Source organism: Amaranthus tricolor, chromosome 8 (genome assembly GCF_026212465.1).
Source record: "Amaranthus tricolor cultivar Red isolate AtriRed21 chromosome 8, ASM2621246v1, whole genome shotgun sequence".
Classification (NCBI taxonomy): domain Eukaryota; kingdom Viridiplantae; phylum Streptophyta; class Magnoliopsida; order Caryophyllales; family Amaranthaceae; genus Amaranthus; species Amaranthus tricolor.
This window is the reverse complement of record NC_080054.1, coordinates 16,811,950-16,826,009: the sequence shown is the minus strand read 5'-3', so window position 1 is coordinate 16,826,009 and position 14,060 is coordinate 16,811,950. Positions and strand designations below refer to the sequence as shown.

General features: G+C 33.0%; 1 protein-coding gene across 1 annotated transcript; it reads right to left on the bottom strand.

The window, feature by feature from the left end:
- Positions 1 to 623: 623 nt before the first annotated feature.
- LOC130821254 (protein GAMETE EXPRESSED 1-like) lies at positions 624 to 5,188 on the bottom strand. Its single transcript, XM_057686941.1, has 6 exons — positions 4,527 to 5,188; positions 2,907 to 3,494; positions 2,250 to 2,376; positions 1,977 to 2,163; positions 1,522 to 1,669; positions 624 to 1,171 (listed from the first exon to the last, which is right to left on the bottom strand). The coding sequence occupies exons 1-6, from the start codon at positions 5,066 to 5,068 to the stop codon at positions 901 to 903; spliced, it is 1,863 nt and encodes a 620-aa protein (XP_057542924.1). The 5' UTR covers positions 5,069 to 5,188; the 3' UTR covers positions 624 to 900.
- Between the last annotated feature and the right edge of the window lie 8,872 nt (positions 5,189 to 14,060).

Here is a 14,060-nt window from a genome sequence, read left to right as displayed (position 1 = left end):
ACAATACTTCACTGTTAGTAACAACGACTTAAGCTTTCATTCAAAATTTCAGCAACAATTAATTCGCTGTTACTAACAGCGACTATATGCCGACCCTAGCTTTGGGACCAAAGACGCTTATTTGGGGATTAAATTTGAACGAAGCTTATTTTTTGACTAAAATTAATAAAAGGTCTTATTTTTTTTCAAATTTTCACAAATGAGATTATTGAAGTTGGACAAGCATGTCCATCAAGTTAGGCAAAAGATTTTTCAACCAAAATTAAACTAGTTTTTCATTTCTATTACCAACGTTTATTACCACCTACCAAACGGACCGTAGAAGTTATTACATAAGCCTTAAAAGTATATATATGCTTTAAAAGTGATTACATAGTAAAATAAAAATGAGCACATAGGCCTTTCAAATTGATTATATAGGCCTTAAAAGTGATTATATAAGCCTTAAAAGTGCTCACTTAAGCCTTGCAATAAAATGATTACATAAACCTTACAAAAGTGATCACATATGAAATAACGTCCTAATTTTAAACGATTCTAAACAAGAATTTGCGTTTGTCTAATCCATATAAAATTAGTAATTTATCAATTGGCACTTGAAAAAAAGCATAACATTTGTATTTTAAGAATTCAATATTTCACTTTCGTTCAGGGCCTCAAAAAATGTCCAAGACGGCCCTGACTATGTCCATGGTAATAAGTAATTACATTAAGCATACTTTAACAAAGAACAAAATCTTCTCTTTCATATGTCCAAACTCCAAATGATTCGTTCTAACATCATCAAAGTAATGATCTATCTTCTCTTGAAGGAAACCACTCTATTTGAAAAGGAAAGTATGATCGTTCTAAACTATGCAATAAATTTCGACTTACAAATACAATCAGATGAGTCTAATCTTAACTGCGACATCGAAGATTATATCTTCGTTCTGTGCTTAGCACCACTGAATTCTCACCCACTTCTTCACCTGTATCTGGAAGCATATAATCAGGGTCATCCTTAAAACCAATATCTTCTGGTAACTCGGCTTCTATCCATGATAGCCAATCAACTTCACTGTCCACATCATCCTCGTCATCATCCCATGAAAATCTATCTCCTTTATGCATCCCATTTACCTTTTCAAGAAGAGAAACCAACATCTTATGGTTTAATGTTTCAATGTCCCTACAAGATATGAATTGTAAACATAAATCAACATAAAAAATAAGGAATATGCATGTTTAGAAAGGAAGGGAAGGGGAAGGGAAAGGACGGGGAGGGGTAAGGAGGGAGAGTGCCGTGTTTGTTCAGAAGGAAAGAAGAGGAAAAGAAGGAAAATGAGTGTTTTGTCTCCAAATCTTTCTACTTTAGGAGAGATCGTATTCTTGACAAAATTTGTCATTGTTTTCTTTTCAAATTCCTCCCGTCCCCTCCCTTTTTGTTATCCAAACAAGGGATCCTTCATCTTTCCGAATCCCTCCCATTTATTTCCATCTATTTCTATCTATTCAAATGCATAATAAAAAAAAATGTACCTGTATGTATAAATAGTGTATATAAGTTGAATCAAAACGAGTGATCCGAAAAGTGGCTTCACTAGAGATCTTAGGTCGATGTGTTGTTCTACGTCATTTGTCGTAAAACGTAGTATTGCACATTCGATTGCGAATGCAATGCATAGCCCTGCAGTGAGTAAGAATCAGTTTCCATTCTAAAAAGGCTCACAAACTCACTTTCTAGGAGAAGAGCTTCTACTTTCTATCTAGGATGAAACAAGTTACAAGTACGCCCAATGAAGTATTCTATTCAGTTAACATTTTATTATCTCAATGCCGTTAAAAGACTCTTATCTAGGTTCCAATCGAAGGGGTTTGGCAGGTTGGTTGTACTCAAGCTTATTGTTCATGATCGAACCTTATAAAAACATCGTCAACAGCTTCACATGAATAGGACATTCATATTAGTAAAGATATAACTACTTATAACTTACCTATATAAAGCCTGCACCTCACAGAATAAGTTTGCTTTGTGCTAGTTAACAAGTACAGAACAAGGATTAAAATGGAGTAAACAAAGAAAGCCTTAATAAGCCTTGATTCGAGCAACATGGCATTCTGTAAAGCAAAGAGCTTATCAATTGCAGCAAACATGTTGGCTTGTTTCGACTCAAATGCTTCCTGAAAGAAATAAACAGCATGCACACAGTTCAGAAACAGGTTCTTGTAACTTCTCAAAACTAAAAAAAATAAAAAAAATAAAAAACCTGAGCTGCTAATATGGATTTTGAATTGTTAGCCAGGTGATCATTAGCTTGTAGAAGTTGTTTTTGTTGCTTCAACAATTCTTCATGTTGCCCATTTGCAAAGTCTACTAATTGTTCCAAATTAACCCTGAAAGAAAGAAAGAAAATTTCATCAGGAAATTCAATCAAAAATAATTTTGGGGTGTTTGGTTGTGTAAGAGTATATAACATATCCCGGGGCCTCAACCATAAGCTTAAACTTTTGGTAGAGTTGATTCCTTGATATGATATTAGAAGTCAACGTAACAAAAGGTCGTTGGTTCGAATCTCGACTACCCCTCAAATTCAAGTGAGATATTCCGCAACAGGTATGAGGAGAGCCTATGTTGCATTCATGCTTCTAGCTCAAAGAACTATCGTGTGAGGGGGCGTGTTAGAGTATATAACATATCTCGTCGCCTCAATCATAAGCTTAAGCATTTGGTTGAGTTGGTTCCTTGACAGGTTGGATGGTTCGTGACACCATCTAATGCTAGTGTTTGGTAAATTAGCCGGTTGAAACAACTTAATGTTATGAATCAACAAATTCACAATAAGCTGCTTCCACCGGCATCTTCAAGTCAAATCAAATACTACAATTAGCTATAAGCCGTTTGCCAAACACCACAAAAACTTCACCTGCTCTCCTGAAGGGCTTGGGATAGAAATGTTGTAAGAGATTGAAGACCTTCAATGGCCTTGGATTGACCTTGAAGAAGCTCTTGTTGCTTATCTACGGAAATTTTGGCCATTTCAGTAATATCATCAGTTTTTCCTTGAAGATTTTGAACCTGTAAAAACATTTCTTCTCCTACTTTGTTCAATCCATGCTTTACATCAACAGTTTTCTTTTGTAAATTAGCTATTTCTTCACCTAAATTATTATATGATTCTTGAATTCTGAACATATCTTCCTCCAGTTTCTCTTTCAACCTCCCCTGTCCTTCTAGCAACTCTACTTGAGATATCGCGATATCATTAGCCGTTTCATTTATCTCTTTTGAATGGTTTAACAAAACACCCATATATCCAAACATGTTCTTCAAAGTCTCCACAACAACTTGGGTTTGAGTGTTGATGGATGTTATAGATTCTTGTATTTCGTTTGAATTATGTAAAAGATTATCGGATTTCTCCTCAATGATATTTAATTTGTCTTCTGCAATCAGTGCTGAATCTTTAAGATCATTCACTAAGCCTTCTAACTGAGACTTGAATGCTTTAGACCTGTAGTAATCATAGCATAACTGTTATCAGCTTTCACATTTCATATTTCATATAAGATGATGTTGTGAATATTCGAGACACACAAGTTAAAAGAAAGGAGATGGGATGATGAATACGAACCTCTTTTATAAGCCTAAGGATAATGAACACATTACATAGGAATTCGCAAAAAAAATCACGTGAAAACAACAAATTTGAGGTTCTTTCAAAGAGATCGAGCCACCCACTTGCTCGATCGAACCGACCATCAAAATGCTACTACTGCTCGATTAATCAGTCCCATTCCTTGGTCGAGTAGTCCTATTTCTATACGTTTTCCCACATTTAGCATCAAGCATTCAAGCTCTTGGCATGTGAGTCCCCCCAGTCTACTCAAGATTGTCCTCCTCAATACACGCTAATACTTGCCCCTCTAGACTCCCAAATGCATCATCATCAACAGTTAACTTGGTTCTTCACCCAACAAATAACAGTACACAAAACTTAATAACCATGAAAATGTGTATTAATTCATATAGACCCTACACTTATTCTAATAAAATTAAGTGACTTACCAGTATCTTACATCAACAAACACATTAGTATTAGTTAAAAACAGAGCCAAATTAGCTCCTAAATTTGCAAATAGCCACTTGGTGATCATGCAAATAAAGTTATTGCTTTAGATTATGAAGTAATTGCATTTCAAAAATGTTCCCTTATTTCAAATAGACCAAATACTTATAGTTCATTGGTTTTAGATTAGTATAAACGACAGTAAAATGACTGATTAAAAACGTGCACTTCTTAAAATTATAATGTTGGGATCAATAGTTTACAACTTTCTAATTACTAACAAGGATAAGGTGACATACATCCGACCAATAAAATGTTGCAACACACATATATTAAACGACGTCTCGTACATCGAACGCATGTAGGTGGGAGCCAATACTTAATGACGTTGGGGGTAATGAAATGGCACTAAAGCAGATTTAACCATTAAAACAAAAGCAAGGAAGCAAACTAAACGCAAGAAATCTGGTACTTAACTGTAACTGATGGCATATAGAGTTTGTCTGAAGGTAAAACTCAAGGTAAGTTTTATGATCATCATTATTCAACTTCCTTAAGCAATCAACCATGGCAGATTTTCCACTACAAGATGGAAAAGAATTTCTTCCTGTATCCTTCTGAAAACAATCACTTAAATGCCAAGCAAGCCTTTTTCTGTTTTCTTCAGCAGCAAAAATCTCAGAACAAGTGGAAAATAATTGTTGATATGATCTAAACCAACATGGATTCATCCCCCCAAGCTTTCTCTTTGCATTTTCAAGAAGTTCAGCAGCTTTTGGATCATTCATAGCATCTACAGAAAACTCTGCTACCAGTCCTTGTGATTTATCCTTATTTTTTGGTTGATTTTGACTTGAATCGGCATTGGAAGAAGAAGAAAATAAACCCCAAGATTGACTTGTTTGTGATATTGTGAGAAAAATTAGTAGAAAGAGAAGGTTTTGATTCCACATAATCTTCAATTTTACCTGCAAAAGTATAAAATAGTTTGCATTGTTATAAATAATACAAGCTCTCATCTAATGCACAAATCTCATATTTTTAATGTGTGTGCATGTTTTTCTATATATGCTGGATTTCATACATACTGTGATTTGTTGGATATAAGAAAGAAATATGGTAAGAATAAAATCATTGTATGATCCCAATCTCTATGTAGGGACATAAAACGATTGCCCTTTTCGCCTTACCTCAAATACGACTTCATTAATCAAATAGGTATATGACTAATTTATTTATTACTGGTAATGAAGAGTTTAGCATTAACATCATTACATAATTTTCTGATTTCAAAGTAATTGCTTGTGGTCCAAGTAAATGACTAATTGCCCATTCACTTGCTATTCCCTTAGGTATAAATATAATTGCTTCTTAAATCAAATAGGCATAGTTAACTACTTTTTACTTTTCTTTCTCGAGTTACTACAATTGACAATATTTGGTTCAAAAAATCCCATCTATAATTATTACTCTCATGTCATACTCAATTTCTTTATGATCAAAGTTAATTGTGGCTAACGTTCCATTAATACGATATTTCTATCAAGCGTTATGATTAGAAAAGTAATTTTTTATTATATTTCAATTCAAAACATTTGCATTTCGAATTCTTTTCAACCATTTTGCTTTTTCTCACCGTCAAACTTGTTTAACCGAACTAAAATCACATTAATAAACTCAGTGATTATTAAAATCATAAAAATTATGTTTAAACAATCAAAACCATTTAAAATTAACATAAATAGTCAAAATGAGTGCAGCAAACTAAATAAGCGTGAAATCATTAATAACTACCATCTTAAAGTAGTATAAATAAAATGAATAGGTGCAAATAATTGTACTCATATTGAAAAGTTACAATAAATTATCTTCATTATTACTATTTAATACCATCAACCAAATGGGCTGGGCTATAGAGGTTTTACAAAAGGCAATACAATCATTTCATCAAACAAATTAAAACTTAAGTGTAACATCATGCCAATCAAATAACATAACTAGGGCTGTAAATGTGGTCAGAAACCTGTTTTACCGACTTGTTACCGACCGATACCGAACCCGTTTTTGACCGAATACAAGTGACCAGATACCGACCGCTACCGAACCCGAATGGTGACGGAAACCGTTTCCGACCTGTTTTACACATACCGAAACCGACCGGTACCGAACCTGTTTTAAACCGAAAACCGTTTTCGACCTGTTTTTATCATACCGTGACCGACCGATACCGAACCTGTTTTCAGACCGAAACCTGTTTTCGACCCGCTTAATACCCGTTTTTAACCGACCGTTTTTGACCGAATCTATATTGTACCGAACCTGTATTATACCGAACCTGGAACCTGTTTTGTACCGAACCTGTTTTGGACCGAACTTATCTACATAATTCTTCTAAGTTGTCAAAATATAATAAAATTTTATATAAAATAATTAAATTAAACTTAATTATATTATTTCTATATGATAAAAAATAAATTAAATATAAATTTTTATAAAATAAATATATAAATTATAAGTTAATATATATTAACTCAGTAATTTAGTAAAGCCTTTTTCTTTTCTAAAAAATTAAGTATAAATTTTACAAAACTCAGAAATTGCAAAATTGCATAAACATAGTTCATACTTTGCAACCAATATAATTACCAAGTTCAGGTTAATTTGCTGACTAATTAATACTGTATTAAAATCAACATATAACAATATAAACCAATACAAAATATTAACCTATGAAATTGATAAACCACTTTCATTTCATTTAATAGTTTAGACGAAATTTAAAATAGATCCATTACATTTTTTCCCTACCAATAATATAAACATCAATAATCCTAACTACACAAAAAGTCTTTTCCAAATTTTAGTTATGCATAAGAAATTGCAAAAATATAACTCATTTCATCACTTTTCTTTAATTTTCTCAGAAATATAACTCATTTCATCACTTTCATCTTCTTCCTCCTCTTCCATCACCACCTTAGATCTCCTGCTCCTAGTCCTCAATGCGACACCGCCTTTCAATAATCTGTAAGGAACTGCTTTCTACCAAAATAAACCCTATATTCAAGCACAAATAGTCAAGGCAGCAAAGAACACAAAACTGTGCAAATTACAGCAAATTTTAACTCTTATCACCTGATTTCTACCAAAAAATTGAAGCAAAGATTTATAATATCTAAATCCTTCTGTTTTCCAAAAACACATATGACAACAGGAATAAGAAAGTAACTAATAGTAGTAATTCAGTTAAACTTTACAAAATATTGCAAGTGTTTCCAACGCATCTTCAATTTTATCAACAACTCGAAGAAAATTGAAAACAATACAGAAAATCAATACAGCAACAGCAATAAACCAATAAACCAATACAGAAAATCAGCAATATAGCAACAGCAATACAGCAACAGCAATAAACCAATAAACCAATACAGCAAATCAGCAATACAGCAACAGCAATACAGCAACAGCAATAAACCAATAAACCAATACAGTAGAAGAATTGAAAACAGAAACAGAATAAGAATTGAAAACGGAACAGAAATCAAAACTTCCTCATTCCTCATTGAAAACAGAACAGTAATCAAAACCAATACAGCAATACTCCAGTACCCACAAAGATTAAGTATTTTAACATTAAAAAACAAGAATTGAAAACAGAAATTGATCATTCCTTCAAGATATTGATATTTTCTTCAACAATCAACACAATAAAACCACAAAATACATTGAAATCACTACCAAATTAAAGAAAAATTAAAGAAAACCAAAGAAATGGAGTACCTGGAGTCTCGACTGAATTAAATACAAAAAACCCTAAATCTAACCCTAAACGAACACATTAAACCCAGAAAATTAAATACAAAATCAAATCGAACAAAAAAAAAATGGAAGAAGACTAAATCAAATCAAATCGAAAATGGAAGAACACAAAATCAAATCGAACAAAGATTTTAAACACAAAAAACAAAGATGAACAGATTTGATAGATATTAAACGAAAATCAATGAACTAAACTTGAGGAGTAGAAATACCTAAAACTCTAGGGTGAAGATGAACAGATTTGAAGAAGAAAGCGCTAGGGAGAGAATGGAGGCGAGCCTGCGAGGAGCTGGAACAAGAAAATGAAATGAAAGAGAAAGAAAGAACGGAAGATGAAAATGAAGTAATGAACTGGCACGGCGCGTGGTACTGGGTATGGGATTGAATTAGGGTTAGCATGTTTTGGGCTTATCAACGGTTTAGATTAGATCCCTTGATCTAACGGTTCATATTAGTTTTTTTTTTTTTTTTTTTTATAAATATATTAGAGTATGTTTAATCAATGGTTTAGATTAATTGATTTCAAAATGAAGGGTTATGATTTATCATGCCTTTTGCCAAGTTGACAATCCATGTATTGAGGTTGTGCACCAATGGGATAATCTTATGTGTTTTTTTTTTTTTACAACTAAATTTTTTTTTAAAATATGAGTAATTCATTGATTTAATGGTTTCTAAATAAACTTCTTAATTTTAATAAATAAACCTCTTTCTTTCTTATTTCTAAAATATATATATATACTTCTAATTATGCAACTATTATTTTATTTGCCAAAAAAAAACAATGTTATAATGTTATTGGTATTTATATAATTCTATATTGAAATTGAAAAGTCTATAAATTACACCCAAAAAGATAATCGTTAGAATAATTCACGAGTTGATTTATCAAATAGAAATAATTAACATGATATGATCAAATATATTAATTAATTATAATCGATTTATCAAGTTGAAATAACCAGACCTATGATCAAACATATCAACGTAGATGGATTTACATGTTAACTTGTCATGATTGACTTAGATAGGACGAAATAGAATGAAAAACCAATCAATTAACTTAGATCGCTGGCAGCTAGATTGATTAGATAGATTGATCACATTAGCTTAAAATAACACACCCATGGGCTAACAAGGGTCAATTCAGATCAATGATGAAGATAGATTATTAAGACAATCTAACAAACTCACATTGTGACTGTAATAACATGTTATGATCTATTAATTAACTTAGCTTAGACGAAGTTGATTAGTTGAATATATATATTAAACTCATAACTTAACCACATTTATAAAAACTTGATGTGAGGTTTCACCTTCTATCATTCTCAACATTGATAACAACATGATTTATCAAATTGAAAATAATTAACCTGATATGATCAAATATATATCAATTATAATCAATTTATCAAGTTGAAATAACCAGACCTATGATCAAATATATTAATTAACTTAAATAGAGTTCGTTTAAAATCAAACTTAAAGTTGAAATAGAGTTGATTAGTTGAATTTGATGTCATAAAACTCATAACCTAACGACATCTATAAAACTTGATGTGAGGTTCCACCTTCTATATATCATTCCCATCATGGATAAACGCATGATCAATGACATTATGAGGCAACACGATGCGATTTTTTACCAAATTGGAACAGAATAATTGGAACATAATTGAACTGAATTAAATCATGGTTTAAATGAATTGAACTGAATCGATATCAACCAAATTAACCGGAATATCGGTTTAACTGAATTGAACCGAACCGATACCAACCAAAACTGAACTGAACAGAACTGAATCCCGGTTCAACTAAATTGAACTGAACCGATACCGACCAAAACCGACCGATTCTGACCGACCGATTCTGACCCGCATACCGATTGTGACCGACCGATTACCGATTTTGACCGCCCGGTTATGATCTGTATACCGATTACGACATGCAAAAAACCGTTTTTGACCGACCGAATGTGACCTGTTTCCGGTAATGACCAGACCGATAAATACCGGACCCATACCGACCGACACCCGCCAAGGAAAAAAACCGGATTCGACCGGATACCGAATAAACCGACCGATACCGACCGGTACCGAAAGACTTATACGACCTGCTTTTGACTGACCGTTTTTTACCGAACCTGTTTTTGACCGACCTGTTTCCGACCTTTTAACCCGTTTTTACAGCCCTAAACATAACCAAAGGGCTCTAAAATCATTTTATCATACATCAATAAGCTAAAATTAGGGTATCAAAAAAATCAAAGCAATGAGAATGAGGAGTGTTCCTTGTAAGTTGGAAGATTTGCAATCCGTCCATTATTAAATGCAGAATATATCAAAATTATTCAATACAAAACCAAACAAATTATGATTAAATGACCTTGGAAACGAGTGCGGACGACGTCGAGAGGATGCATGCTTGCGACAGTTGCGAATCCGGCGATGGACCCTGCGGCGGCAATCTCCCACCCGCCTTCTCCGACCATTTTCCGAAGATAGTAATTGATTCTTCAAATGAGTTTCAGAAAATGGAGGCGGTACAAAACCGGACCAAGTAAACCCGGATTTACGAACTTAGCAAGTGTGTCCAAATTTCAATTTTGCAAGAAGTTTATAAACTCAGTTATAATACTCGCTATGTTATCTCATTTTCCTTTAAAAAATTCTATTTTGTTGTTCCAATAAAATGAGAGAAACACAATGAAACCCAATTTCGTAGTTCATTTGGGTTTGAAATTGTTGTTTCAAACAACATTTTTGGGAAGATCTTATTTTTACAAATATTTTCACCTCACCCTCAGTTCTCTAAAAAAGGCCAAAAAATAAATTTAAAAAAAAAAATCTAAAAAGAGCATGTACAAGTAACAAATTCTTTTTTTTCTTTCTAAAATACTCTTTGTGTCCCTTAATTATTTTTCATTTTAATTTGGCACGCGATTATATACTCTTTTCATTTTGACAATGATCTTTTCATTTTAACAATGGTCCCATCATCTTTTTAATCTCATCTATTAATTCATACACTCTTTTCATCATATTCACTTAAATCTATTCTCCGCTTGTTTTTTGTCTTATTTATTAAACAAATTTTTATTTTCACTTATTTTTATCCATTTTGAGACTACTTCAAAATGAGAGGAAGAAGGGAAATAATATTCTTCGTTTTCATTTTCTTTTCCACAAAAAATAAATTGTTGTGTCAAGTACCAAATCTCTAAATGATTAAGGCAAGGCTCGAGGAGGACCTTGCACAAGCGAGACAGCAGCTCACACAAAACAGCAGGTCACTGATCAGTGCTCGACCACTCGAGCAACTTGGAACCAGTCGAGCAAGGGGGTCGAGCCAATGTACAGGAGCAATCCAGAGGACATTGTCGAGTCGATCGAATTGTCGAGCTAAGCTGCTTGACTCGAGCGAGCTACAGCGGGCTTCACTTGCGGTTTTCTATTTTTGTGTCGAAAGTTTTGGGCTTTAAGCCCTTTTGTGCTAGGTTATTCTAATTAGTTTTAGGGCTATATAAGGGTTCTTAGAATTTCATTGGAGTAATGTTAGGGAGAGGCAAATACATTAGAGAAGCTAGGGCATTGGCCACTAGAGTGTTTTCTTTGTATTAGTGTCATTTGTGGAGTTTCACCATTAAAGGTGAAACCTTTATGGGTTAAGAGTGTGCTCTTAACTATTGTAAGTTGAGTCATTAGTGTAATTGAGATTATATTAATGATAAGATAATTTATTTGAGAGGGAGGTATCTATTAATACCTCATAAACACATTGTGTTGATTGTTGTTGTGTTCTCTTGTTCATACTCTATTTTTCACTCATCTTCTAACATCTTATTCTACCATTGTTGGGTCCGAGCCATTCTCTTTCAATTGGTATTAGAGCTTGGTGTGTTTTCTTGGGGTATTGAGTGAGGGAAGACTTGGAGATAGGTAGAAGAGAAATGATAGAAGTTGAGAAGTGTTTTGATGATTTGTTGAAACCATTAGGGTTTGTTGAAACCTTGGGAGAGAGAAAATCAGCGTGTAATCAAGAGATGGAAAGATTGTTAATTGAATTCTCAAGAGAGAAGGAGAGCTTATTAACAATGGTGGTAGAGCAAAGGCTAATGATAGAGTCTTTGTTATTGAGGGTTGAAAAACTAGAGGGAGCTACTAGGTGTAGCAGCATTGTTGAGGAAGTACTATCCATGAAGGTTGGTATGAAGGTTGATGATACTCAATCCATGGGAGATGCAAAGGTCATCAAGAGAAATCCAACAAAAGAGAGGGAAATTGGAGTCAAGAAGGCAAGGGCTGAGTATGGGGATAGAGTGTGCTTCCATTGCCACAAAAGAGGCCATATTCAATACACTTGTAACAACTTAAAGGACCTTAGAATCTTGAAGCTTTTAAGGGAGATAAAGAAGCCAACAATAGAGATTGGTGATGGAGAGAAGCTCAAAGGGAAGAAGAGGGAAGTTTCACTTGAGAAGGTGAGAAAGGCAACAGCTTTGGTGAAAGGGGTTGCAAAGAAAAAAGAGCTCCCAAACATTGATGATGGTCTTGTGAAGAAGGCCAAGAGTGATGTTGATGATGATCATGTACTATTGGCCAAGTGTGATGATTATCGTGATTGGGTGTTTGACTCCATACACCCATATCATATTTGTAAAGATAAAAATTTGTTTACAAGGGTTATTGTGACATTTGGGAATTCAAAATAAATAAAATCATTTTGGGCTTTAAACTAATTAGAAAATTTACCATGAATCAAGTGAGTTAAGTAGGTTATAATAATCATAATAATAATAATAATAATAATAATAAATAAATAAATAAATAAATAAATATAAATAAAATAAAATAAAAGGTAAAAATCTTGGAAGTAGGCGGTAAAGGAAGGCTAAGTGCCAAAATATTAATCTTATCCTAATTTTTCTTGCACATGAAGGAAAAGATTAAAATATTAAAAAAAAAATTTACTATCCTTAGCCTATTTATAACCATGTGTACCGTGAGGAAGCTAATATTGTGGCTAAAAATTCTACAAGAATTTAATTAATAGTGAAATTATTAAAGGTATAAATTCTTACCTATATTTATTTACATAAAATTATGCTCATAAATTTTATGTGTTTAGTATATATAAATTAATATTTCTGGAAATTTTGGTGAATTAATTCGTTGTATATTATTTTATATGAATTATTCATTAAAATTGCCAAAAAACCGCATAATCTGAAATAATATAAATTATAATAGTAAACATTAATATTTTTTTTTAAACGAAAAGTTTTCTGTACATATATATATGAAATATAAGTTATGTATTAATTTCGTGAATTATAGTCGAGTATAAATATTATTATTAATTTTTGCTAAAAACGCATAAATAAGGAAAATCATAAATTGGATTACCATTTCTTGATTATATTATATTCTATTGCCATACTTTTATCAAATTAATCTTTTCAATCAAAAACCTCCTGAAGTTATACATTTGAGATTCAATTGTATTGAGTATTGTTGAATTTTGATTAAGATGTGTAAGTTGTGTCTTGATTAAAATTGGAGACTAGTATTATTGGGTAATTTGATATTCTTGAATCGACTGTGAGATTTTGTTAGAATGCTAGCATAACTCTTGGTTAAGCTACGGTCTTAGGAGGAGAGGTAATAAGTTACATGTTAGTATAGTAGTATCGAACGCTTTCTAGTGATGTTAAGATCTTTTTATGCTTCAGGAGGCGACGTCATCGAGGAACCTTTCTAGTTGATAGCTGCGAATCGATCACGGCTTTTTGGAGCGTCTTGTTGGTGAGTAGTAGCAGTCCCTTAAAGGGTCTGATCAGACTACTTTCTTGAAAATAAACGTTTTACTAAAGCTCTTTTGAGATTGGAAACTGTTGAGTCAAATGTTGTTGTGAATGTTTATGCTGATATTATGATATGGTCAATGGATCGGGCTTGCGAGCTGGTCATTGACGGAGTTGAGGAACATTGTTCCCTGCTCCATGTTTGAAGCGAATTGTCATTGAGATATTGACTAGCTTCACCCGAGAGTGACATAGCCTTAGAGCTATGGATGAGCCTCTCAACTAGACTCCCTGTGCGCACATAGATCTAGGGAACTGATGTTGCTTTTAAACCTATGATTTGAATTACTGTGTTTTGTTGTTTTGGATTGTTATTTCTCATTCAG

Coding starts and splice junctions, on each gene's coding strand:
- LOC130821254 (XM_057686941.1), bottom strand. CDS start 5,068: ATGAGAGCTTGTATTATTTATAACAATGCAAACTATTTTATACTTTTG. Junction 1,670..1,976: donor GAGGTGCAGGCTTTATATAG/GTAAGTTATAAG, acceptor TACTCACTGCAG/GGCTATGCATTGCATTCGCA. Junction 1,172..1,521: donor TACACTATTTATACATACAG/GTACATTTTTTT, acceptor CATATCTTGTAG/GGACATTGAAACATTAAACC.